Below are 26514 nucleotides of genomic sequence, written 5' to 3'. Positions count from 1 at the left end.
ATCTGAGATGGAGATACTATTGTTCACCTCCTGAAGCTGTATGCTCCTTCCTCCCGTCAGGAGAGGTCAAGATCTTCTGTCATCATTACACAAGGGCCACAAGCATATGGAGGGACACACTGACAGCTCTGCATCCTCTTTAGGTCAACTGGCCACTAGGAGCATAATGTCTGTCCGTGCAGGCTGATAGGACCAACCTTGTGTCTGTCACTCGCCTCCGACCGTGCAGGCTGGTAGGACCAATCTTGTGTCTGTCACTCACCTCCTGACCTTTTGCTGCACTTCTGGCTTAGTTTTTCCTCCATCCTATTTATTTTACAGGTTCTTTTAGAGAATGCCCATGCAGTCTCCACTGGCAATATTATGGCCTTTACCGACCAGCGGGCTTTAAGTGGAGTGGACTTTACCTTTTCTTTTGGAGTTCATTTTACAATTGAATACTTCATTTACAGGCCCTGTTACATTACACATTCTTTTTGAGGGTACTAAAACTATTTTTCTCAAGTCCCATATGGATATTTAAAATGGTACTATGACCAGTGATATTGGTAATGATAATAATCTCTAAATGATGATAGTCTATGTAGTATTAACCTGACTGTTGACTCCCCAGGTGAGTTCCTGTTTGGTCGAAAGATTTCCATCAGTGAAGTGCCACAGGAGCCAGTGCAGTCTCAGTCAGAGACTGTGTATCAGAATCAGTGGGAGGAGAGGCTGGCCGGAGGCGAGGATGATGAGGAGCACCATTTCTGCATGCTAATGGAGAGCCTCGGGGCCAGCAACCTCTTTGAAGAGTAAGTCAGAGTTGATGTGAAATGTACTGGTTCCACTCTAAAGGGTAATGCGAGTGCGATGAAGAATATAATCAAAGAATTATATTGTTCTGAACATTACCTAGAGAAACACTGTTAAACAAGCATAGATGCTAAAGGTGCTGGGGCATAGGATTGTTCAGTTATGGCCAATAATCATCCAGTACCCCTAAGAAAAACCTCCTGGCTGGCCTTCATACGCATCCTTCCTGGTTTCAGTCAGAATATGCAAGTAACTGTAACAAGTACAGAAAAACACAGATTTCACATATTATGTTGATTACAGCCAGATTTGGTGTATAATTTATCTTAAAAGGCTCACATGAGAATTCTTCTTTTAAAGCAAAGGTTTATTGATTGAGGCAGTGGTTTGTATATATGTTGAGTCATAAGCTATGCAGGCACTGTTATAATGCTTATAACGCTTACATACTTGATATGTGTTTGTGAGCATAGTGCCCATGTATTGATAACAAGCTGGTTTACTGTTCATGAGTTCTTGAGTATTTGATGTTATCTCTAGACACCTTTAATTCTGTCCTCAATAAAATACGAGGACACATTGAATGATGCATTGTGTTCCTTATAAACCTTTTTTTTGTATTCTTGTTCAGATTCTTTTGAATGCAGAATTCTATTTTTCTTTTATTTCATTTTTGTTATTTATTTTGTTTGCCTTGCTTTGGGCATTTCAAATCTCAAAATCAAATGATCAAAAATGCTGACTCCTTTCACATGTATGACAAATAAGTTATGCAATGAATAACATTTGTTGCAATTTATTTTAAGGGGTGCTTTTTATTAACAGTTGTATTAATCTAGCCTCTCTGCCAGCCCCACATACTCCCTTTATGTTTAAATGTAGAGTAGGGGTGGCTCACAGAATTGAAAGATTCTAAAGGTCACATTCCAATGGAAGAGGGGTGCCTGTTCCATTGAGACACTTAGGATTCTCTGGAGAAGCTCAAAGCAAGGTAAAAAGGCAGATGTAGAGAAAATGATCACTAAATATTGGAGTAACCATAACTAAGAATCACATTTTTTCACAGTCAAAGTGAAGTGAGGAGCCTGTGGGCTCAGCTGAGGAGAGATGAACCCCACCTGCTGTCAAACTTCGAGGAGTTTCTCACCAGAGTGTCATATCAGCTGCAAGAGGCCAACAAGGAGAAGAAGGAAATGGAGAGCGCACTTAAGAGGTCTGAGCTTTACATGTTGAGTCTGAACTGCCATTGCACTGAGATGTGAATTGCATCTAAACTGCTACCTGGTAATGTTGTGGGCAATGCTCTTTTGCCCCTCTGTTTACACGATGCATTTCCAGTACAGTAAGTTATACATAGTCATAATTAAATGGGTTGTATTGTTGTTATTGTTGAAGTTTTCTTGACTAAGGATCTCATATTAACAATTTATTAATAATCATATTATCTGAACAAAGCGTCCGTATTAATGTAGATAATATATCACTGTAACATGAACCTCAGCTTCCTATTGCATTTTCTCACATCACATTTTTTTGACAAATGTTTTTTGTTTTTTTCATTTACTTTTACTTTAAAGCCCTGGACATAAACCACCTGAGTCAAACAGTGACGTTTATAAAAAGGGATTACTATAAGTTGTGGGTTAGAGTTCACAGTAAAATCAAACATTCTGAGCCTGCCATAGCTACTGCACCTCAGTAGGTTATGAGCAGAGCAAAGCAGTTGGTTCACAGCCAGAAAACCCTAATGCTGTTCTTCATTGAAGTGCATGGAAGCAGGAATCCACTCTTCAAGAGTATTGTTCCAACCCTACTTTAGACACAGTTTAAATACACATGCAGTGGGTCTGTCAGGGGTACATGGGGTTAGTCATTGGTGAAAGAGGGTTGGGTTTAAATCATGTTTTTCAAACAGCAGGTCTTTTGTCTTAGAAAAATCAAATCACAAGGCATCACAGGAGCTCTAGATTTTCCAAGAAAGAAAAAAAGAAAACATGGTATAATTGAATTTAGTAATAAACTGGATTAAGGGCTTAACATTAACCATTAGTAGACTGTGAATGTCATTTGTTGAGTTGTTAGAATTGTGTGATAAATGTGTCTGTGGTCATAAATAGCTGTACAGTTCTAATGGAACTGTTTGTCTCTGATAATTGGTTATCCATGAGAAACATTCACTTCTTTACAGCTGACTTTAATGAGATATTTTGCCATGCTGGGAAAGCCTAGAAATCTCATCTCAATAAGTTAGGTCATACAGCTTGTTTTGAAAAGGGACCCAGAGAACAGAAAATAAACTGTTACATTTAACACCATTTATTCTCATAAAATCATTGAAAAATTATTTATTACACGTACTGTGAGCAAGGAAATGAAACCAAATGTTGAATATGCATTGTCAGTTGTGTACAAGAAGCATTTACTGTGCATAAAAGCTGACAATCTTTGTTCTCATGAGGGGAAGTGTCAGTTGACAATCAATGTTTCTTATAATATCATATTAATACCCTTTGCCTTAGTTTGGGACACCTACCTTTCTCTTAGGTCAACTTTCATCAATCAAGAAGCTCCATTCCATGGCACTACCACACAGTAGATGACCACGAAACATTGATTTGGTCAAGAGTGATAAATACACTGAGTTATATTTCCTAGACATCTATACTGGTTGGCAGTGTTAAGAATTTAGAACAAAGCAAGTCTTAAAAAACAGAATTCATCTGAGCAAAACTGGACCAGTGTGTAGGTGCAATGTATACCTGTATACTTGTAACAGGGGTAACTGATACTTGTGTGGGTCTGAATAATAATGAGGCGGACATAGAGCATTGGATGTTGACACGCCACACAGGTGTGCAGATTAAATAACACACACATTATGCCACTAGGGTACCAGCAATTGTAGCCCGAGCATCAGATTTAATAAAGAAATAAAAAAAAAACAAAGATAAAAATAGCACAAGACAGTCAGTCGCCTTGAGCTGTGGCGCAGATGCCTTTTGAGCTGCACACAGCCTCACCGGGCACGCCCCCTAGCCAATCCGGACCTCCCAATCAGCTCAGCACCGGACGAGTCTAACTGCTCAATTGGTTGCCGAGCAACACGTCTCCTGTTCCACATCCCAGCTGCACACATTTGTGCAAGAACCAGCCTCCTTGTCACAATACTGTGTCTTTGGAGCCCGTGACACATTTTCTAAAGTAGCTAAAGAATGGCATTATTATAAAGCAGCTTAAACCATGGACATTAAAGCTACCTTTGTTTTTATAGAATAATAGTCTGCTCTCAAAGGTTATGATCTCAGATTGTATTAAGTCTTCAGAACAGCCTCACCTTTACAGCTGTTTTTTTTTTATTCAGCTAGCATGGTGTTATACACAAAACCCAATATCTTTCAAAATTTCTTTCTATGAGTAGTTGTCACTTGAGAAATGTGGATCGCAGTGTTCTTCAGCATCATGTGGTTTAGCTCTGAGCTTTTCACATGGCCTTTTAATCCTGGGAAGATGTACAGACTTGCAGCCAGATGCTTTTCAAGGGTTTTTTTCAATTTATATGATCCGTTTGAAAATTAAATATTTAATTATTTTAATACACCTGCAACTGTTCTGCACCATTTATGGTTTTATTAACAACAAATTCTAAAATAAACCACTGGGTGGGCCTCATCGTTTATTAGAATTCGTAATGTGTACCTCATCGTACATTACACTTACAAACAAACAAATCTCCCTCCAACGAAAAAACAGCCCCCGACTGCTGTCTCTAGTATCAGGAATAGGTTATTTCCTCATACACTCAACCAGCCATGAATTTATCACATATGTATACTGCTGCAAACAGCTGATCTAATGGAAATTTTTTGAATACATTTCCATAAGCAGGCCTTTGTAACCAATATGATCATAGCTCCTCCTCTGGTTCTTGACAGGCAGGCAGACACTCCTGCTCTGGCCTTTGAGAATGGAAGCTCATCCACTTTGGCCTTTGAGGACGGTAACTCGGCCTTTGAGGACAGTTATTTGTCATTTAAAAGTTGAACAGCCTTTTCAGTCTTGTGCTGTGATTAATGCTACAACATAGTCATATACTGGGAACTATGCCTGGTTCTATATAAGCTGGTAATGTACAGGTTGACACTTCTCATGTGTGTGAGTTTTCTGTTTGATCCTGTAGTTCACTAGATCAGTGGTTCTCAACCTTGGTCCTGGGGGCCCACTGTCCTGCTGTTTTTTGTTCCAACCGAGCTCTCAGTTACTTCATTGAAACCTTAATTGAACTAATAATCTGCTTAGTTTGACTTTTTAAATTGATTAGCTTAGAAAATGTTGGAGAATTCAATTTCCTTATATAATGTTATATTAACTTGAAGTCTCCAGCTCTTTAAAATAAGTAAAAAGCTTTGATTAGTTACATTAAGGGTCCAATTAAGTAATTGAGAGCTTGGTTGGAACAAAAACCACCAGGACAGTGGGTTGAGAACCACTGCCTTAGATTACTGCCTGACCTGGACTATTACACCCTCTTTGACTCTTGATTTCACATCTGCGTCCTCCATCTCTTTCTAAAGGCAGGCATTGTAGAGCCTGTTTAATAAGGGTAGTTATTTCTAAGTTTTTTTTTTTTTTTTTTTTTTATCCTACTTTGCACAAAATTGAAATGTAAAAAAAAAAGTTGAATACTCTTCTAAACACACTGCCAGTGCCTAAGAGTCCTGCAGTTCCATTGGCAGGGGACTTCACATGAAATTGAATTAAACAATATGTCAATGTGACCTTCTGCTGTGACCTAGGAGGAGTTATATATGTCCTGTTCAGGTACATACCTTTTGTACAGAGATGCATAACAGCTGTTTGCTGTTAAGACGTGCTGTACTACACTACTCCTTACCTCACTTCAACCATAGTAATAATGTGGAACAACAGCCCAATCCTGTTTGTCATTATGTTAAACAAACAATTAGTCAGCATGCAGAGGGTCATATTTTAAATATGAATTAAACAGTGTGTAACAGTGCGGTGTCATTTCACCAGTCTTTCTTCACCTGAAGGTTTGCAAACAAACAGAAACAAAAACAAAACACCATGTAGAAATGTTTCAATTCAAATGTGTTTCTTAACACTAATAAAAGTTATTACAAGGACTGGATGAGAGGAATGCATTGTCCTAACAAACATTCCAGGACAGTTTTGAAAAATATACTATTTCTTTCAATTAGCTTTTTCCTGGACATTTTCTGTTTAGGTAATATAATAAATAAGTAGGTAATACATTGCTAATATAAAGACATGATCGGTAAGATTTTTAATTTTTTGTTTTATTTTGCTACATGACTAGTTCTTCTGAGAAAGTAAATAAAATAGAGTATTCTGTTAAAAGCAAATTGTGATAGTATTCATTGTAATCTTACTGTCAGGTACAAGGAATGCAGCCATATTCATTAAAAGGAATATGAAAGTACTGTAGTTCTTTTTTTGTGTGTGTGTGTGTCCTGCATTAAAGATGACGTCCTGCACTGCAGAAAAGCTTATTAACACAGTGATGCTGCATTCTTACAGTTACACAGGGCTTTTAAAGAGTTTAAAAAGATTTGATAAAAACAGTAAAGGAATGGGTAAATTAGCTCTGCTAGACAGAAAAGTACAATAAATTGGGTGCAGTATTCTTTTTTCTTTGGTATACTGTATACAACTAAGTGTTCATAGTTAGGTAATGGAAAATACAATGCCTTAGGCGTGACTTTGCCAGCAGTCTTCTGAATGAGCCCACACAATTACCAATTCAATGCAGTAGCTTTAATCAGCATTTGCAAACATGGCACCCAGGAGTCAGTCTTGTAATTAGCTGTTAATAATCAGTAGAAGCCACAATGTCAGAAGTTGACTTCAGACATTATTATTTATTAATCTTTTACATGTTTTACATTTCTGTGTCTATGTAAGAAAAGAAATCCTTTGGTGTTGATGCAGTTCTGTTGTAATACTGTACATGTACATCAATCTTATTAAGAATCTCCTGCTTCTTTATTATTTAATGTGCAATTATTTAATTCAAATTAAATGCAAACAAAAGTAACCAACAATGGTCATAAAGTGTTTTACTTTGTATTCTTTTCTATTTGAAAATCCTTAAAATGAAGCAAAGGTACAATCTGTTTTTATTTCCCATTGATGCAGGAAGGCAATAACTCATGATGATGAGATACAGCGGCTCTATGAAGAAATGGAACAGCAGATAAACAGTGAAAAGGAGAGAATACTTCTGCAAGTGAGCAAACTTATTTATTTATTTATTTATTTATTTTTATTTAATCGTTAGCAATGTTTTTTTACCCCGGTTTTCACCCCAATTTGAAATGCCCAATTGTTCACCGCTGCAACTTGAGATCTTAAAGGAGCTCTCTTATTATCGCTATCAACCTTCTTATTGGTGTAATTTTTCTTGCGTTGAAGACCTTTTGAGGTTCGGTTTTCAGATAATTCAAATACAACGCTGTACAATTTAAACACGCCTTCCTGGAACTGTGATAGAATTGCACCTCACCACCAGTTCGTTGCCCCTTTAAGAACATAGACCCAGACATGTAAATGGAATTTTGCAACACTTATGCACACTTTCTAATAAACACAAAACACAAATAAAACCGAAACAAAACTCTGTTTTGGAGCTCTGACTATACATTAACAGGTCGCTGACTAACACGCAGGACAGCTAAGCCATTTACCTGACATAAAACAGTACCAAAGAAACCACACCGGTTTAGCACAGCACTTCCTTTCCTTTCCTTTCCATTCCATTGACTGCTCGGAAGCAGAGCACACTTTCTGCCTTCTTCTACTCAGCAGCCCCGAGTATACTGGCTGCTGACTATTTAAACCCTGCACCTGGTCTAATTTGAAATGATCCCCAGGAGTGGGTGGTAATTAAACAATAAAAACAAACAAATGTGCATTTGTCAGTGTTTTTTTTTTTTTTTTTAGCAGAGAGGAAATTAACCCTCTCCCTGCTCACAATACCTAATCACTTCCTGTGCTCTGTGTCAGTACCACGCTAGTAGTCTGGCTGCAATCAGATCACATGACCCACAGCGCAGGAAGTAATTTGGTACCTGGAAAGAACAGTATTATTTTGATGTATATCAAAACATTTTAGTAATCAATATATTCTGAATTACAATAAAACAATAAAAAAGCATGAGCCAAAATAGGGGAGAGCAGCTATAGGTTGCTCACACTGTTAAGAAGTAAGGCAATGGATTTGAAAGCCTTGGTTATGGTAACTTGAGCAGTGTTTTCCTTGGTTTGATTACTGTAACGCTTTCCTCTTTCCGTTTAACCAGGATTCAGAGAAGTTCCTGTCCCGTAGCCAAGATCTGGAGCTTCAGCTTTCAAGAAAAGAGCACGAGCTGGATCAGCTAGTTCAGAAGCAGAGGAGGGTGATTATGAGCACTGGCTGCCTGCAATTATTCAATGCATAAAATGTCCAAAAGCATATTTGGTAACACCGTAATTCATAGTGTTGTCTTTGGGAATGTCAGAAATCTAGGGTTGATTTTGAAGAGGAACTGGGTCAATGTTTTTAACCTTTTGTTGATCAGGCTTCCTGATTTAGTGAACATGCATAATGCAGCGATTTGAATATGTAAATACATTAAAGATGCCCTCAAGCATGCTAAGTATATTACAGTTGTGTCTGTTTACTGCACTCCACTGCATCATAAAGAAATAAAGCAGTATTCTGTGAGCTCCATAGACATGTCCTTATACAACTACAGTACTTGAAATGAATGCAAACGTGTAAGTGCACTTAGGTCTCCTGTTTCTATGATAATATAAAAGCAGCAAAATAATAAGAAGGTAAGGTAATTGGAACATCAAGAGAGATGAAAGGATATACAAATTACAATTTTTTCCCATGTATGTACAATAATTTGTGGTTTTGTTGTGATGGAGCTAGTGAATAAAATGCAAAAAGGCTCAATTATTTATATTGTGACCTGTATTCTTACATTCCCAAAAGGAACAATGTTATCAGGGAAGTTATCATTGTTTTATCACAATGAAGCTGTAACTGCTCTATTCCACTGGTTGTAGTGTCATATTAATTAAGAGTTGTTTACTTCTGTATTTGGCAGTGCTTGTGACAAACAATAAACCTGGTTATAAAAGCAGTTGTTGCTAAAGAGCCGGAGTGCATCACACTGATAACGTAAATTAAGATATTTTAATGATCTCTGTCTCCGGAACTGCCTTCCGAATTCCTAGCAGGGCTTTTAAGACTAATCATACTAAATGGTATATTATATTAGCCAAATTGTCTTAATCCCCTTTTCATAAAGCACACCCTGTCTTTATTATGTGTGCAAGTCATTAGTCACTTCTTTTGTACAGATTTTAAAAATCCCTGGCACCTCTTTTATTATTGCTATCGCCAACGCGCTTCGCAACGTTTCTCACTGACAACATAGTTTCTGTATATAAAGAATCTCGGCTGGATTTGGGGAAAGGATAACCGAGCTGGAGGTAGCATTAGCTGTCTTTTAAGTTGTGTACTTAATTTTATGCTCCTCAGTGCGGAGGTTATTACATCATTTTCCCATGTGTAACAGTCTTCTCAGTGATCTCAGCTTGAAGAGGTAGAATTCAGCAGCAGTGAATTTCCTCTGCCTCAGTGGCATCCTTTCTCTAAATGCGTGAAATGGTGTAAATCAGTTGTGTTGCTGAAATGCAGACTGTACCTGTTGGGAATTCCACAGATTCCCAAGCTTCTAGGGGCATATTCCAGTATAGATAATAAAAGAACCCTCTAATGGTGCCAAACAGGCAGAATATGGTTCTAAACAAATCATGGTCAATTGGCCCTATTCACAAAGATTTAACACATTGCATTTCAGAATGATTTTAAAGAATCCAACATCAGTCTGGAACAATTTCATTTCTCTCTTGACATATTCTCCCAAGTGGCAATTGAGAAATTGCTGAAAAATATATTGTCGCGATATATACCTCATGGAACACATAACCAATATTAAAAATGAATTTGCCATTTTTCTGAAACCTTTAGTAGTACTGTGACCATTATTGCAGCTCTTTTATGGTTCTTGGCACACTTCACCTAGAGAGCTGCTGAGGTTGAAACAGTTTTGTTCGTTATCGTTGCCCAGCTGGAGCATCAGTGTATGGATCTGCACAGCGAGCAGCACGAGACCAAGGTGCAGAACGTGAAGCTGAAGCAGACCAACGAGGAGCTGGGGAAGGACCTGGAGAGGACCTGCCAGGAACTGGCCCTGGCCCAGCAGCAGCTCCAACGTCTCCATGAGGAAGCATCTCGGCTGCACGAGGAGAGAGAGATGTGAGCACCAAGAGACACCTTGGGGGTAGATTTGCTATGATATGGCTCTGTTCAATCAGATGTCCAGACATCAGGGGACACCTGTAGCTCATGTGTTAGAATTCGATAAGGTTGGAAACATAACAAGTATCTGGAAAATGTGATTAAATGTTTCCATAGAACAGGGAACGGATAGTGGTCAAATAGCAGAAGAGTATTGTTGGTGCTACTGTCTTATGATGAAATGTATGTACAGGATGTACTAGACTCAGGGATGCGGGGATCTGAATCTAGAAAATCAAGGAAATATAATTAGGGTTTTATTGTTAACAGTTTTTTCTCTTTGTGCACAGAGAAATATATAGCGTTACAGAAGGACTACAAAGAGAGAGAGCAGGTCTGCTGAAACAACTTGACCTGCTGAGGTAACATATGAGCAATATTGTACTTTAGAGCATTCCTGCTGACAGCACGACAAACAAGAGCTACAGCATTTACTAGATGAGGTCAGTCATTGAGTGAGCAAGAGGCTGAATGAATGCTGGCTTTCTTTTATTGTTTGGAAATGTTGCAATCTACTATAAGAATAGGCATCCATTGTACTGTGTTAGAAATACAGAGGTCACAACGGTTCTGTGGACGTTTGTGATCGTATGTCTTTTATTGAAGGAGAGCATTTAAATAAACTGGGAGGGGATTCACATTAGTTTTTAAGAATAAACGTATTTAGATCTTATTTAGCTGCTGTTTAGTTCATCAAAGTGGTTGAAGGCAACAAAATAATTTCAGAAATAACAGCAGGGTACAAATGATGGGAAGCACATTGCTACCAAAGAGGGAAGATCAGGTTTTTACAACTTTTTATGTGAAAAAACATGAAAAGAATCACTTAATTACATTATTATATTTGTATTGTCTTGCCATCAGGGGCATATTTACAGGAAGCACCTTTTTTTAGTAGAGTTGAAGAGATAGAAGAAACTGAAACATATAAATCTTCAATATGGTCTTGTCTTGTATCAATTATACTGACTACAAAACGTTTGTGGTGGCAGTAGCATGTACAATGGGCTACGATGCAGATACCAAAGCAGCTTTTACAAAAGACAAACATAAACCTCTTGCTGCAGTTTTGTTTTGCAGCACAGCACTGGACAGCACAGGAAATAAGCTTGCACACACACCAGGTAGCATGCTGTGGCAGAGCAAAGCTCTGCCCTTTAAATTGGCAGGGATGGGGTTAATTTCCCCTGCCTGCCTGGGTTTATTATGTTCAGGTGGCTGGGGTTGATTAGTTGATTAGGTTGATTAACGATCAATCAGCGCCCAGCCACCTGATATAAAAGGAGGCCTCTGCTTCTCATTTGGAAAGAGGGAGCTGAGGAAGCAGAGGCCTCCTTTTATATCAGGTGGCTGGGCGCTGATTGATCGTTAATCAACCTAATCAACTAATCAACCCCACCCACCTGAACATAATAAACCCAGGCAGGCAGGGGAAATTAACCCCATCCCTGCCAATTTAAAGGGCAGAGCTTTGCTCTGCCACACATGCTCACTGAGGTTGATCACTCAGGCACCACAAAGGGGAGAGCCATGCATGGTGTACTCAGTCTGTGCAAGGATCCTGCATGTTGTGTATCAGTGTCCAATCCGGCACCCATCCTGAGACGGCTCTCTCTCTACCACCCATTTCAGTGCCCTGGGTCCAGGACACCAACACGCACATTTACACACTTTCAACAGTATTTACTTCTTAACTGATTTTCACTGATTAACATAATGCCTTGCTAGCTGTTTCACATGAGGTCAGATAGGCTTAACCAGTCCACAACTATTATCAATCTTGTGTCTGTCATTAAGAGGCGCTCAGGCAGCTAACACATATGTAATTAGACCATCTTTTTAATGGATTTACAAGTACAAATAAAAGATCATTCGTTAATATGTTTCGTGTTTCTACAAGTTAGTAACTCATAAAATAAGCTGTTTTTCTTTTCTTTTTTCTTTTTTTATTATTTATTTTTTTTTAATTATTTTTTTCTTTAGGGAAATGAACAAGCATCTTCGAGATGACCGGGCTGTGTGTTTTGAAGTAAGTAAATCGCTCCCCATCACAAGAGTCTTCTATTTGACTTCTTTGTTTATTTTAGGTAGGGGTGGGAGGCAGTGCAATCGATTAATCAAACTGCTCTTATCTATCTTTTAAACTATAGATTATTAAATACAGATTAGAATTCCATTTTTGGCAGACCACAGAAACCCCCCAGTTATAAAGAGGTGATTGATTTGATGAAGGAAGGGAAGGACTGATCTTCGATGTGTGGGTGGCAGTGGTTTGGTGACTTTCAAACTGGCCATTTCAATGGAAAGAAAACAGGTCAAATACACGTTTGGCCACTAATTGTGCCATTTGATTGGCTATTGTGTCTATTTGTTCCCTTTTTAAAGTTTACCATAATTAATGTGCACAGTAGTTTTGTAGTTTATTATTCTACTATGCATTGACCATCTGTTACTATGGGTAGCCTATGGGTTTGGTTAATATTTCGAGTAGAATAAATCAGACCGGTGACCTAAAAATAAGTAAGACTAGATATATTTTGCTAATTGCATGGGCAGTAAACACTTGATAGACACCTTAGACACCTACCCATTCCATGGTTAATGCTGACTGTGGTCTGTGAAATCAGCCAGTAATAGCCCATATTTGCTCAAAGCCGATTCTCAGAAGAAACAAATGATGCTAATGTGAACATGAGGTACCGTATGTCAAGAAACTAACAGAATGTATTTAATTCCTGCAGAAGCCTAAGAGTTCAGTCTCAAATTCCACCTGGAATCAGAGATCTGGATTGATTGTTGGTAAATACACAGAGCGAAAACCGTCCCTGAAAAGGTAAATCCGTTGTTGTGATGTGCTTTTAATGTCAATTATGCTGGCTCTTCCAATTGCCCTGGTTGAAATATAAAGTAAAGCCATTGTAGGATTTTTTTTTTTTATTATTATTTTTAAACCAAAGTAGTTTTTAATAAGAGAAAACGGGCCTCTCGCTGAGCAGTAATGCACAACCTTATCAAAACACATTGAACTGAAGTAATGAGAGTTTTGCAAAGGCTTATATAAAACAATATAGGCAAGGAAGCCATTACTGCAGGCCAGAATTGTGTGGGAGTTTAAACCCAGTGTGTTCAGCAGTTGCATTAAAAGGAGAGGGTGTGGCATGTATTTCCGCTGCTTAGTGACTGTTTGTGGGTGGTGGCTCTTTGAAAGCTATTATCTAACTGTGATTGTTTGTTTGTTTGCTTTTCAATCCACATATTTGTTCCCTGTAGAAACCTAAACAAAAAAATCAGAAACATCAGGGTGTGGCGTCTTGATAAACAGCCAGGACAGCACTGATTTAACTAAATTAATATTCCTACTCAAAAGAGTGTTCTGTATTTTCAGATGTTTCTATTTTTTGTGCCAATGTATCTACAGTACTGCTAAGGTATCACCCACAGCACTTAACAGAAGTAAAACAAAGGTTCAATTATACGCCTTGCTTAAAAGTGTTTGCTATGAAAAGCAAGGGAAAACAAAGCTATAGATTGCAATAGACACACAAAATATTTTTTTTAAAAATCCAAAGCCCCTTAATTTCTAAATTTGTCTAAAAACAAAACGACATTAAAAATAAAAAGACATGGCACCTGAAATATTTGAAATTGGTCAACAACAACAAATCGAATCAAATAAAAAAATCCGGTGTAATAATTGTTAATCCCAGCAGTGATGATGAAGAAGATGTCTTATCAAAGAGGAGAAACTCAGAAGGTATGAATGGACACTGCCAGACGACCAAAGAGAACGACTACGAGAGTAAAATGATGAAGAAGCAGCACCTCAAAAGGATCATCTCCATTGAGGAAGACCACCTGCCACAGTTCCTGGATGTGGAGTGTGGGATCCAGCTGAATGAATGGGCTGAGGGGGCTGAGGAGGCTGAGGAGCAGGAGGAAGAAGAGGTGGGACAGAGATGGCAGACTGAAACTGTGGGTTCTGCTCATGTTGTTGCTGTTTCTACATCTCCTGCAGCTTTAGGGACAATGCAGCGCCCTGCTGAGCAGAGGGACCAGGTCTCCAGCAGTGGGGCACCATCCTCTCCAAGAGGGCAGCCAGTAGGCAAAGAGACAGTGGCACACGTGAGTACCATTGTAACAAAACAGCGTGCCACTTTACAGCACATGAGATTGGCGCACCTTTGTTTCAGCAGGGAACTGGATGCATCCTGAAGTGACACTTTGGAAGGCATCTGACCCCGCACTGTGATTTTATTATGTGATTAAGCTGACATTTTATAAGATGGTTTTGTGTAAGTTTTATAATACGTTTTGTACTAGGGGTCAACCCCTAGGGTTGCCTTACTGCTTTAAGGACATGTATATGTTTTTTTTATTGTTTTTAGGGCTTCTGTTTTTTTTTTTTCTAATTGTATTTATTTATTTATTTTTTAGAATTATTCAGGCTTTTTGGTCTAACATCTGTGTTTTTATACCATCTAAAAAAAGGAAAAGAGCATCTCTTTCTGGTATAGTAATGTGTTGAGGCATCTTGAGAACTGATTACATCAAGTAACAGCACAGATGGGAAAGTAGTTGCATAACTCACTGGATTATTATTATTATTCTGTGATGCTTTGTGAGATTTCAGTACTTAGTAATTGAGCTAATCAAGTGTCGTCAACTTAGGTTAAAGAAGTACCCTGGGATTTTTCCTTGCAGGAAGAAGGACGCATTGCCACCCCGGATCGCTTATTCAAAATAGTTCTTGTAGGGAATTCCAGTGTGGGTAAGACATCTTTTCTGAGACGCTTCTGTGATGACTGTTTCTACCTCGGCACATCCGCCACAGTAGGTACGTAGCTCGCCTGGCATCATCTAAAAAAACTTTTTCCAAGAGTTCAATCTGCGCTGACAGTGCAGCCCTGGTGATATTAAACAGCATTCATGCATTCAATCTTCTGGATATGGTACATTATATATATATGCCTTGCAAAAGTATTCAGACCCCTGACCAATCCTCTCATATTACTGAATTACAAATGGTACACTGAAATTTCGTTCTGTTTGATATTTTATTTTAAAACACTGAAACTCAAAATCAATTATTGTAAGGTGACATTGGTTTTATGTTGGGAAATATTTTTAAGAAAAATAAAAAACTGAAATATCTTGCTTGCATAAGTATTCAACCCCCACACATTAATATTTGGTAGATTCACTTTCGCTGCAATAACAGATTTAAGTATTTTGGGGTAAGTATGTACCAGCTTTGCACACAGTGTCAGAGTGATTTTAATCGCCATTTTAGTGTTTGGAGTATCTTTCTTTTGTAGTATGTTTTGTAATAAATTTTCTTTTAACTCACAGAATCGGTGTTCAGCCATTTCCTCTTGTGAAAAGTGTAGTGGAGAAAGGCATTCCTTTGAAAAGGGGTGGGATTGACAATGATATGAACCAATCACATGGTAGACCGAAACTATTGACTGGTGGTTTAAGGATGTTAGGGCAATAGTTCAATCTATTTTTCCTCCTAAGGTGAGCTTTTAACCAATCACAGGCCAGGATTTCCAATGGCTGATTATAGATTATAGGCATCATAGCCCCCTGTCAGTAACAGTGGTCTTCCCTTGGGTCAATACCGTGGGGTGCCTTAGTGGCTTTAGTAGCTCTTTTCAGAAGTTTGAAATGTGACGAGTTATGTCAGCATTTCCTGTTCATTATAGTAGCAGCAGAGGCAAGTCTAATTTATAAATGTATATGTGCATTATGCTGTGTGATACATTAAGGTCATTAGCTGTATTTTGTTAATGAATCATCTCATTATGTTTTGTCTGAAAGGAAAAATCACTAATACTACCTACTTAAATGTCATTTCTAGTTTGCTAACATTATTGGGTGCATTTCCCTTTTTTTCATTCTAATGATGATTTTGGAGTGAATAACTCTGAGGATCTAGCCTTTATGTTATTGTCCAGATGTGCCTTCCTGCTGGGAATTTGTGATACTTGCCCTCAACAAATATGGCTCTGAAGTTAGGTCAGCAGGGGTCTACTAGGTCCTAAAGCCTGCTAAACATAGCTGTGTACATACTGTATACTCTACTCCATCACGCCTTTAAAAAAATAAAAGCCCTAATAAAAAAGGAGAATACATAAACACTAAAAATCAGTACAGTGAAATTCTCAAGCCTTTTACTTCAAGTCGTTAAAATTGTTCATCTTTATAATTAGAATTCTCAAACTGATACAAACCCACTTACATGACCACTTACTAGCAATTAAATGTCAGAATTGTTTATCTATGGTTTGGAGACCTTATAGGGTGGTGTTTTTCGTTTCTGATACAGAGAAGCTTGTGAAAATGTGTCCTTTTGTGTTAAACATTGCTAAGCCTTTGTACTGATTAGTAATGCATGAATGTAAAATCCACGTTGGTGCTAGTCAGTGTGAGCAAGCTAAGTGCCATGCACAATGCCAGAGCCTTGTGTCTTCTTGCAGTCGATAACCATTACCTTAGACACACAGTGGTGTCGGACAGCAACACTCAAGTAAAGGTACTAATTTATGGCTTTGATTCCCAAAATTATGAAAACATTTATTGTGGTTTCCCGTGAGAACAGAATTCCATAGAACACTATTCGTTATTCATTTGTGCAGGAACAGTCCCAGACCTTTTTAGAATACCACAATATAATGGAGCTGATATAAATTGGTGCATGTTTTTAAGGTTTTATTTATTTGAACTTAGTATGCATCTTCATTTATGTTTCTTACTTATTAATTGTAGTTTCTGGGGGCGTGGTTCCCATGCCCTAACAAGTCACTCTTTGGATTCCCACTCTAGTCATGTGCATCACATGCCATGATACAGTACTGCAATGTTATTGTATGGTGGGGCAGGATGCATCGTCCTGTTGGCAGAATTCCAGAGCCGCTTGTCATATGTGTCTTCCAAACCAGATATTTAATCCATTTAAAGATGCAGTAGCTATGGTTTTTAATTCCTTTCACTATCCTTTTTTTAGATTAAGAGGTGAAGTAGACAAGCATTTTGACTGATACAATACCTCAGTATAACTTAAGTAGGAATTATTAAGTATGTTTTACTAGATGTAGTACCATTTACACTGCAGCCTAATCTTTGTTTTTCTTTTTTTATATGTTTTCTTAACTTTGAAAACAGTACCGCTTGACTCCATGTTGCTCTCCTTGCACTGGAACCCAGATGTTCTGCTTTTAGCCAAAAATGCATTGTAAAGACCTCTTTCTCTAAGCATTTGTCTATCTTATGCAGTATTGTATGCAGTATCTTTTTAAAGTTCTGGATGGACAGAGTGGAATGGGCATTATAAGTGCGTCTAGCTCCCTCATGTGGGCACCAGTATATTGCATTTCAAGTGCTATGTGTATTAGTTATACAGTGTACTTGCACCAGCAAAACCTTTTCCCTACCTTGCATTTTTTGTTATATTTTAAATATGTTTTCATAACTCCATGAGGTTTGCAGTGCGCAGGTGTAGGGGTGATGCAGTGCTCAAGACAATGACAAACAACAAAGTACCGGTGAAATGGTGGTTTAATTGTGATCCAAAGTCTGATGACAACAGTAAATAATAATGGAGGACTGGAAATACACAATGATGTGTAATGCACAGATAATTAACACAGGGTTCAGTCCCAAAATAATAAACACAGTATTTAAACACAAACAGAACACAAACACGGTCACAAGTCCAGAGTGAGTGCTGTAGTGCTCGTGGTGAAATACAGTTTACTTGTGCACAGTGGTGAAGTTCGATATTTGGCCGATCTGGCCTGTAGCGACAGCTCCAGATTGTGTCAGCCATCTAATTAATAACAAACAGTACAGTTAGACTTGACAAAACAGACAAACAATAAACACCCACGGTTATTTTACTTTCGTCCTTCAGCATTTCTCTTAACCATAAACAAAGGAACAGATCACCAAGCTACGTCCCCTATTTGTAACTTCAGTCACACCCCCTTGGTTAGCGAGTGCAGCCATTTCTCCTCCAATCCATGGCTGCCCCGCCACTTTCCCTCTGGGGCGATGACTTAATGTACAGCAGCTGACCCCCCTTTCTAGATGGCTGACTTCCACCTAACCCTGGGAATGAATTGTCAGGCTATCCAGTCCTGGGTACTCTGTTCCCTTTACACTGTGTCCTCACAGGTCGGGAGGGAGATTTATCACTAAGAATCATTCTGTCTCTGTCACACTCCATTATTCATTTTCCACCTATGCAGTATACACTATGCTAGGGTTTTCTTTTGCTTTCCAAATCACTTTTGCTGTTTATGACTTAAAAGGTTTTGTTTGTAACGTATTTATATATGGGTAGATCTTGGTACTTTAGCATTGTTCCCAGGTTTGTTCAGGAGTCTATTTGTTTCAAGCATCTGAATTGTATTATTTGGTATGGGTCTTTCCTCATTGACCAGATTCTTCTTGTTGTTCACATTGAATCACATTGTATGTAATTTTTTTGTTTCATCATCAAATCCTTAGGACTTGTTAAAACGTATTAATTAAACACAGTCATGTAGCCTCTAGAGAGCTCACGCCATATGTCTATGTACAGCTGGTACGCCAGAGTGTAACCATTAACTTATCCCCCTGGCGCACTTGGTGGATTTAACAAATACACACATTTGCTACAGGAGATAACTATCAAACTGTGATGTTATATAATACCAAGTTGTAACTGTAGGTTTTCTCAAAGCTAACAAAAAAGAGGCTTTAAAGCATCTCTGTGTGTTTGGTAAAGACTGGAGTTGTTAACTGAGTGAAGTGCAATTGATGGTTCAGATCTGGGGTTCACTGGCTTCAGCTGCTGTATCATTTGCACAGGGATTGACTACAGTGTGAAAACAGTGACAGTGGACAACAGCCAGGTGGCACTCCAGATGTGGGATACAGCAGGGCAAGAGAGGTAAGTGCTCAACGGAATTAATAACTGTCCTCAAATTTGAATAGCTTTTCAATTGTAAGATATTCATGAAGCTTCAGGTTTCATTTTGATATTTTTCAACTGTCCCCTAACTACTTCTGATGTTTGAAATTTTTCTGAGTGGTTCTTATTACAAAGATGTCTTTTACAGGAGTCCAGGAGTTTCTGTTCAGTTCACTCAGCCTGCCATTGATACACATAACTGAATCAGCCATAGTGTCGGCCAATCTGCCACTTTGACTCATTTTTCCTTTTGTTTTTCTAGCACTACACTACACTGCTCCTAGATGACGATGGGTTTATTAATAAAAAGGCATATTTAGCCTGAATTCCATATGTCTAGGGCAGACAACTAGAACTAAAGAGCTTCTCCTGAACTCTTAGTCATAGCACATTAATACTTTACATATCAAATAACAGAAAATCACAAATCTGGGTAATTGCAATAAGAACCCATTGGGACGAAAATGTAATCTGAAGCTACTTACTCTTAATTACTATAAAGAAACTACAACAAAACCTACATTTCAAGTAGACATTAACAAAGACCTCTCTTCAAATCATTTGGCTAGTTTGATTTCAGTAGGTTTCATTTTTACTGAAGTACAGTTTTGTAACTGATATCACTATGTAACACAATTTTTGTTCCTGGGTAGTAAGTGTTATTTCCTAATTGCTTATGCCTCAAAAGTATAGAAAATGGCTATTATTCCCCACAAATTTTGCTTTTGTGACCAGGACAGTGATATTTTGAAATTTACCTATTTCCAATGAGAAAACGGTCTTTTCGTTCACAAAAGTCAGAAAAAAACAACATATGAATCCAAATTAACATGTATTTATACTAAAGTAATACAAAAATGACTACAAAAGATTTAGAAGTGAGTAGTTTCTCGGGATTTACGATTATACTGTAAATCACTTTCACGAATCAGCCCCCAAATGTAGTCTCCCATCATGTTCTCATTATACTGTCCTTGGTAGCGGCGTTCAAAGTCCAGTATATCCTGGTGGAAGCGCTCGCCTTGCTCCTCCGAGTACTCTCCCATGTTCTCCTTGAATTTGTCAAGATGAGCATCAAGGATATGGACTTTGAGGGACATCCTACAGCCCATTGTGCCGTAGTTCTTCACCAAAGTCTCAACCAGCTCTACATAGTTTTCAGGCCTTGTGATTGCCCAGGAAGCCCCAAACCACTGCGACAAAGCTGTTCCAAGCCGCTTTCTCCTTACTAGTGAGCTTCTTGGGGAATTCATTGTACTCCTGGATCTTCTTTAATTGTTTCATAAGGCCCAATTTGATGTGCAGTGGTGGCATCAGCACCTTCCGGGGGTCCACCAGTGGCTCCCACTTGACGTTGTTCCTCCCCACAGAGAACTCAGTCCGCTGTGGCCAGTCCCGCCTGTGGTAGTGCGCCTTGGTGTCCCTGCTATCCCAAAGGCAAAGATAGCAGGGAAACTTGATAAAACCGCCTTGGAGACCCATCAGGAATGCCACCATTGCAGCCTCTTGATGCCATCTCAGAAAAATGCAGATATGTATCCACTTAGGATGGAACTAAACTGAACTGGTGGGCTTAAGGCCCCTGTATTTATACTACTATTTATATTACTGGAAAGTTCTAGAAGTTACTCCAAGTTTACTCAGCACTGAATCTATCTAGAATATTCTGGAAAATAGGTAAATTTCAAAATATCATTGTCCTGGTCACAAAAGCAAAGTTTGTGGGGAATAATAGCCATTTTCTATATTTTTGAGGCATAAGCAATTAGGAAATAACACTTACTACCCAGGAACCAAAAAAAAATAAAAAATTGTTACACATTGTATTCAGTGATTCAAAGTGCAGTAAAAAAACAAACAAAATAATTATTCTTCAATAGTACTTTAATGGCATATGCTGGTATCACTGTAGCCCATGCTAACCTGAATTCCATGTTTGAAGGTATCGCAGCATAACAAAACAGTTTTTCCGGAAGGCAGACGGGGTCATTGTAATGTATGACATCACATCCGAGCTCACCTTCACATCAGTACGACAGTGGCTTACGAGCGTCCAGGTAAGATCCAATACCGATTTAAAAAAAAAAAAAAGAGTGACCATAAAAAGGAATAATAACAAAAAGTAAATAATAACAAACTCTAGTAATAGCAAAAGTAGAGCAGTCACTGTCTATAATCTTACATTTGTAAAGGAGATTGTTCAAAGTACTGTACTGTATTATGTCTCATTGTCTTGCTTGTACTGTGCAGCACTGTAAGAGCGACACTAATGGACTGCTTTACTGTTTACCCTCTTGCTGTTTCTACAGGAGGGAGCAGGAGATGATATTCCCATCATGCTGATAGGAAACAAAACAGACAAGGAGAGTGAGCGAGAAGTTCAGTTTAAATCAGGGCAGCGGTTAGCTAAGGTTTGTGTTTAGTTTATTATTTGGTTTTATTATTGCCTTCTTGGAAATACCTTGATCGAAGGTTTCTGAGGCTCTGTCATTGTAATTCAAGAGAATCCCCCGGGATACTGTTCTTATGTGTAACCTCTGGAAAATGCTCTAAAATATCCAGATGAGGGTTATCCAAGAGGGATATAGGTTGATCAACACAACTCTTAAGTAACTTAAGTACTGTTTAAGGAGGTGTGTTGACTTGACACATAAAACTCCAGCTCTCTGCCTTCCATTTAGGGTAGAAAATTAAACAGACTCTTTGGTTTGTGCTTACAGCACAGATGAAGAATCTTTGCTTCAGTGTTTATGGTTACGGATGCACTACCATTTTAGCCACATCCTTGAGCTTTAATATCTCAAGATGATAGGCATTCACACTGATTGCATGATTAATAGATGTAGTACATATTGGTTCATGTTTATTTGCAGTATTTAATATTTTACCCACAAAACGTTTCAGTTTAAATAGTTGAGGAAACAACCAATAATGAGATGGCAACTAACAGACAGATAACCTGGACATTTAGACCACATTTTGGACAATGGACTTCCTTAAGTACCCTGATCAGTCCAGGTGCTTATTCTAACCAGTTATTATTATTATTATTATTATTATTATTATTATTATTATTATTATATTATTATTATTATTATTATTATTATTATTATTATTATTATTATTATTGTATTTGATTTTATTATATTTTTTATAATATTATTTATATATATCTATATATTTATTATATATATATATATTATATATATATATATTATATATATATATATATATATATATATATATATATTTTTTATATATATTTTTTTTTTTTTTTTTGTTGTATCTATCTGATTTGAAAACTTATAAACAATAAACTATACTGTTGCAGGCACTTCGAGGACCAGGAATGAAAACCACAGCTGTATTGCATCATACCAGAATTCATAATTGTTCATACCATACGGTTTAAACTAAGAAGTGGTAAACCAACCATCTGTATCCATCCTTTAAAGACCCTGCAATTCATTTTTCTGGAATAGTATTCAATCATTAATAATGAAAGCCATGTTTCAGTATTTGATCATTTTACATGATATCCAGTTTCCATTTAATACAGTGGTAACTATCTGGCACCACCTAGTGGACATTTTTGACACTGTTTTTACACTAGTGATTTATTTTATTCTTTTCTTCACAAATGTGAAATGAAATCAGAAAATGTGAAGGCTTCCAGCTGCTTTGTATAATGACCTCTCCTTGAGCAAAAAAGTGCAGTACTATATTTATCAAAGCAAGGTTTTCATTTTGTGGAATTGGAAACAAGTACATGTATACCCATAATATGATATTCACAAATATCATTGATCATCAATCATCACTGAACCATAAAAGCAGTGTAATTCATGCCATGCTGTGTCTGTGCATCACTGCCAGAGCTTGACATACTGTACATGGTCTGGTTTAATATTTAATATGCTGTATACTGACTCCTTAGCTCTCATTTTATACTGCATTATTCTTGTTCTAGTGAAGTCTCACGTGTCATCTCACACAGTAAGGCACGTACAAATTGCATGGTTTGGAAACGACACTTAAACGGCATTATACTGTACAGATTAGAAAATAATGATTGTAGCATTACTTGAGAAGTACTAGGTAATCACTGTCAGTTATTTGGTATTCATTGTGATTATAAATAACACAGATAACTGCGTTCACAATGTGGTGTAATGTAATCGCATGGTCACTGCTGCTACATGCTACTGTATAACCATAAGACCGGGATTGACATATTGTATATTTGCTTGTATTGCTGAATCATCATACAACCTTTAAGTACTATAACAGTGAAAATAAATAAATAAACTAACGTTGTTTTTTCTTTTTCCTGTAGGACTTGGATTTGATTTTCTACGAGTGTAGTGCATTTTCAGGTCACAGTGTAAAAGAGTCCATGCTTCAGTTGGCACGGTGAGTAAACAGTCCTGTTTTATTGTAATGGAGCTGTGAGGTGTAGCTTGATAAGAGAGACCCATCACCCTGCATCTCTATGTTACTGAGCTTTACGCTGTGTACTGGAATTTAAATAAGAACCAACAGTGTTTTGAAAAAGACAAAAAGTTATGGTTCCATGTCTTCTGGAGTGGAAAAAATATATATATTTATGGGGGGGTGCACTTTAAAATTAGTCCTTTCATTTCAGTAAAATCTCTGTGTACTGTGTACTGTGTCTTTTTTTCAACCTTGTAAAAAGAAGGTCTAATGGCCATATTAAGGGCATTTACCACTGCAGTAAGTTTGCACCTTTTATTATAAATTGTTAATGCTACAGGACTAGTGATAAACAGCCAGGTGCTTGCAGGAGCCCCTTAATAACCCGCCTCTGTTGTTCAGTTGAAGATTTTAAGTTTATAGAAACAAAAATGTAAATTGGTGTTAATTTCTAAGCATGGTGGAAATGACTTTGTGAGTGTGGGCCAGAGCGTCTGTACACTTGTAAAATAGACTGCCACTAATAAAGGTTTGATTGCTCAGATATGTTTGAAAAGATAAGTTATTTTTCTTTTTCATGAAAAGTTCCCTTTCTCAAAATCACCATTTGAAACTGCTCCTAATTGACTCTGTGCCTGTATTTTTATAAACTTGTTCATTCTGATGGCAATACATTCATTTTTGCTTTACCAGAATTTTAAAGGAGCGAGAGGATGAAGAAAAGGAGAAGACGATCCTGCTGGTAGACGGTAGTTCAAAAAAGAAATCGTGCTGCACGCGACAGTAGAGAGTCACGCTATTTGGAACAGACTTTTCTTTCCGAAGCACCTTTATGAACTGTGCCAAGGGTCTCTGCATCCTTGTTCGATGTTTCACTCCCTTCAGTCATGTTGAGCAATCAGTGGAAACCATAGTACATATTGTGTTTCATGGCACACAAGCACTTCTCACTTTCAAAACTGTCACTGCTCACAGAAAAAATGTTTTGCTCTTGTTTAGGGACCTTTGTGAAGTGACTTAGCTAGATGGTCAGCACATGGATTCCTTCAGGATGCTTATAAAGTCAGTGGGCCCTATTTCTGGAAAATGCAAAGGCAAATTGTAACAAGTGTAACCATGTAAAACTAGCAAGAATTCAACATGCAGTGAAATGTGCTTAGTGTCACTCCTGTTCATTATAGCCTCTGCTTACTATCACCACATTGACATGAATGTAATAGGAGTCAATGGGGGCAAGCTGCAGATAATATGAGTGTGGTTATTATCACATTCCCACTTAACATCACACACATTTAACAAACATACAAACTGATTTCCTTCCCACTTTATATCACTTTGGGAATAAAAACACAGGTTTACATGTAAGTTAGATGCAGTACAGTATTGAAATGTTCCTGGTGTGAAGTATGGTAGCACAATGTGCATGTTTACAGCTTTCCTTTGTGTTTCATTATTACACTGTGTTACACAATATAACTGTACAGTATGTTGAAATGAATTGTATTACTGAACACTGTTGTAATCAATGCAATACCTAGCGCTGTATTTTAGTTCCACATCCATACAGGAATGTTTTTCTGTTCCACATTCATACAGGAATGTTTTTCAGTTCCACATCCATACAGGAGTGTTTTTCAGTTCCACAGCCATACAGGAATGTTTTTCAGTTCCACATCCATACAGGAATGTTTTTCAGTTCCACATCCATACAGGAATGTTTTTCAGTTCCACATCCATACAGGAATGTTTTTCAGTTCCACATATACAGGAATGTTTTTCAGTTCCACATCCATACAGGAATGTTTTTCAGTTCCACATCCATACAGGAATGTTTTTCAGTTCCACATTCATACAGGAGTGTTTTTCAGTTCCACATCCATACAGGAATGTTTTTCAGTTCCACATTCATACAGGAATGTTTTTCAGTTCCACATCCATACAGGAGTGTTTTTCAGTAACACATCCATACAGGAATGTTTTTCAGTTCCACATTCATACAGGAATGTTTTTCAGTTCTACATCCATACTGGAATGTTTGTTGTTAACACTTATTTTGCCAATTTTCTTTTGCCTTTGCTTCAAAATAGGGCTATTACTTTAATTTGCTGCTATGTAAAAAAAAACAGACCTAGCAATTTGTAACAATCTGCCTAGTGATGCTGTGAGTCCATTTGAAAATGGTGCCTTATATTTATTTTTTTTCTGGTTCAGATGCTTTCACAAAGACAAATTGTGCCCATATTAAACAGCAACTCACTATTATGTAGTCTTTGATGTCATAGCCTGGCATGTTTAAATGATCTGCGGTGACAGCAGTGAAATAAACTTGTATACTGACTAGCTTTATATCCGGCTTATATATAAACCGGTGTAAAACCGGATGCATGAATGTATAAAAAATGTTTCATTTATAAATGTTTTGAAGTGTAATACATTATAATGAAGTTAATGATACCTTTAAAAATATATTTAAAAATAATATATATTTTACTACTGCCTTCTTGAAGAAGCTGCTATGAAGTATTATACATATAGAGTTTCAAATAATGTTTTGTTTATTATATCAACAACAGCTTCTGTCTCACATTAAGTTGACTGTTTCTGCTTATTTTAATGTTTTCTATGTATCACTTCAAATTTAATGATAAATTGCACAACATATATTTCACCTCCTTATTTTATTTTTTTTTATAGAAAAGAAGCAGATTCACAACATTATTTAATAGAACTAGATCCAGGAATATGCCATTGGTTTGTACTGTGTTGTCCTTTTTAAAGGGTCTCTCTGCTCTTCACTGAAGTTCAACATGACATTTCGCATCCATGTTTCAGGTAATAAGGAAACTACATCAAATTTTGTGTAACATCCAATAAACAGACATGCAGTGCGAACAGTATGTTAATAATGGAAATTGAATTCTGTAGCGCTAATTAA

The 26514-nt window shown here is 37.5% G+C and overlaps 1 protein-coding gene across 2 annotated transcripts in view; it reads left to right on the top strand.

The window, feature by feature from the left end:
- Positions 1-25333, top strand: part of LOC121320011 (EF-hand calcium-binding domain-containing protein 4B-like) — a 51378-nt gene extending 26045 nt beyond the window's left edge. The window contains exons 4-18 of one of the 2 annotated variants that reach the window (XM_041258111.1): positions 614-794; positions 1862-2008; positions 6973-7063; positions 8136-8231; positions 9960-10147; positions 10480-10551; positions 12173-12218; positions 12931-13022; positions 13900-14311; positions 14891-15023; positions 19043-19124; positions 21088-21202; positions 21455-21556; positions 23482-23558; positions 24273-25333. In XM_041258111.1, the coding sequence (XP_041114045.1) occupies positions 614-794; positions 1862-2008; positions 6973-7063; positions 8136-8231; positions 9960-10147; positions 10480-10551; positions 12173-12218; positions 12931-13022; positions 13900-14311; positions 14891-15023; positions 19043-19124; positions 21088-21202; positions 21455-21556; positions 23482-23558; positions 24273-24366 (1928 nt within the window). In that variant the 3' untranslated portion in view covers positions 24367-25333. Of the gene's footprint in view, positions 1-613; positions 795-1861; positions 2009-6972; positions 7064-8135; positions 8232-9959; positions 10148-10479; positions 10552-12172; positions 12219-12930; positions 13023-13896; positions 14312-14890; positions 15024-19042; positions 19125-21087; positions 21203-21454; positions 21557-23481; positions 23559-24272 lie in introns of both variants that reach the window. The other variant, XM_041258110.1, reaches the window with a different exon arrangement.
- The last annotated feature ends 1181 nt before the right edge of the window (positions 25334-26514 follow it).

This window comes from Polyodon spathula, chromosome 8 (genome assembly GCF_017654505.1).
Source record: "Polyodon spathula isolate WHYD16114869_AA chromosome 8, ASM1765450v1, whole genome shotgun sequence".
Lineage (NCBI taxonomy): Eukaryota > Metazoa > Chordata > Actinopteri > Acipenseriformes > Polyodontidae > Polyodon > Polyodon spathula.
The sequence above is the reverse complement of the archived record's forward strand: the minus strand, read 5'-3'. Positions and strand labels throughout refer to the sequence as shown.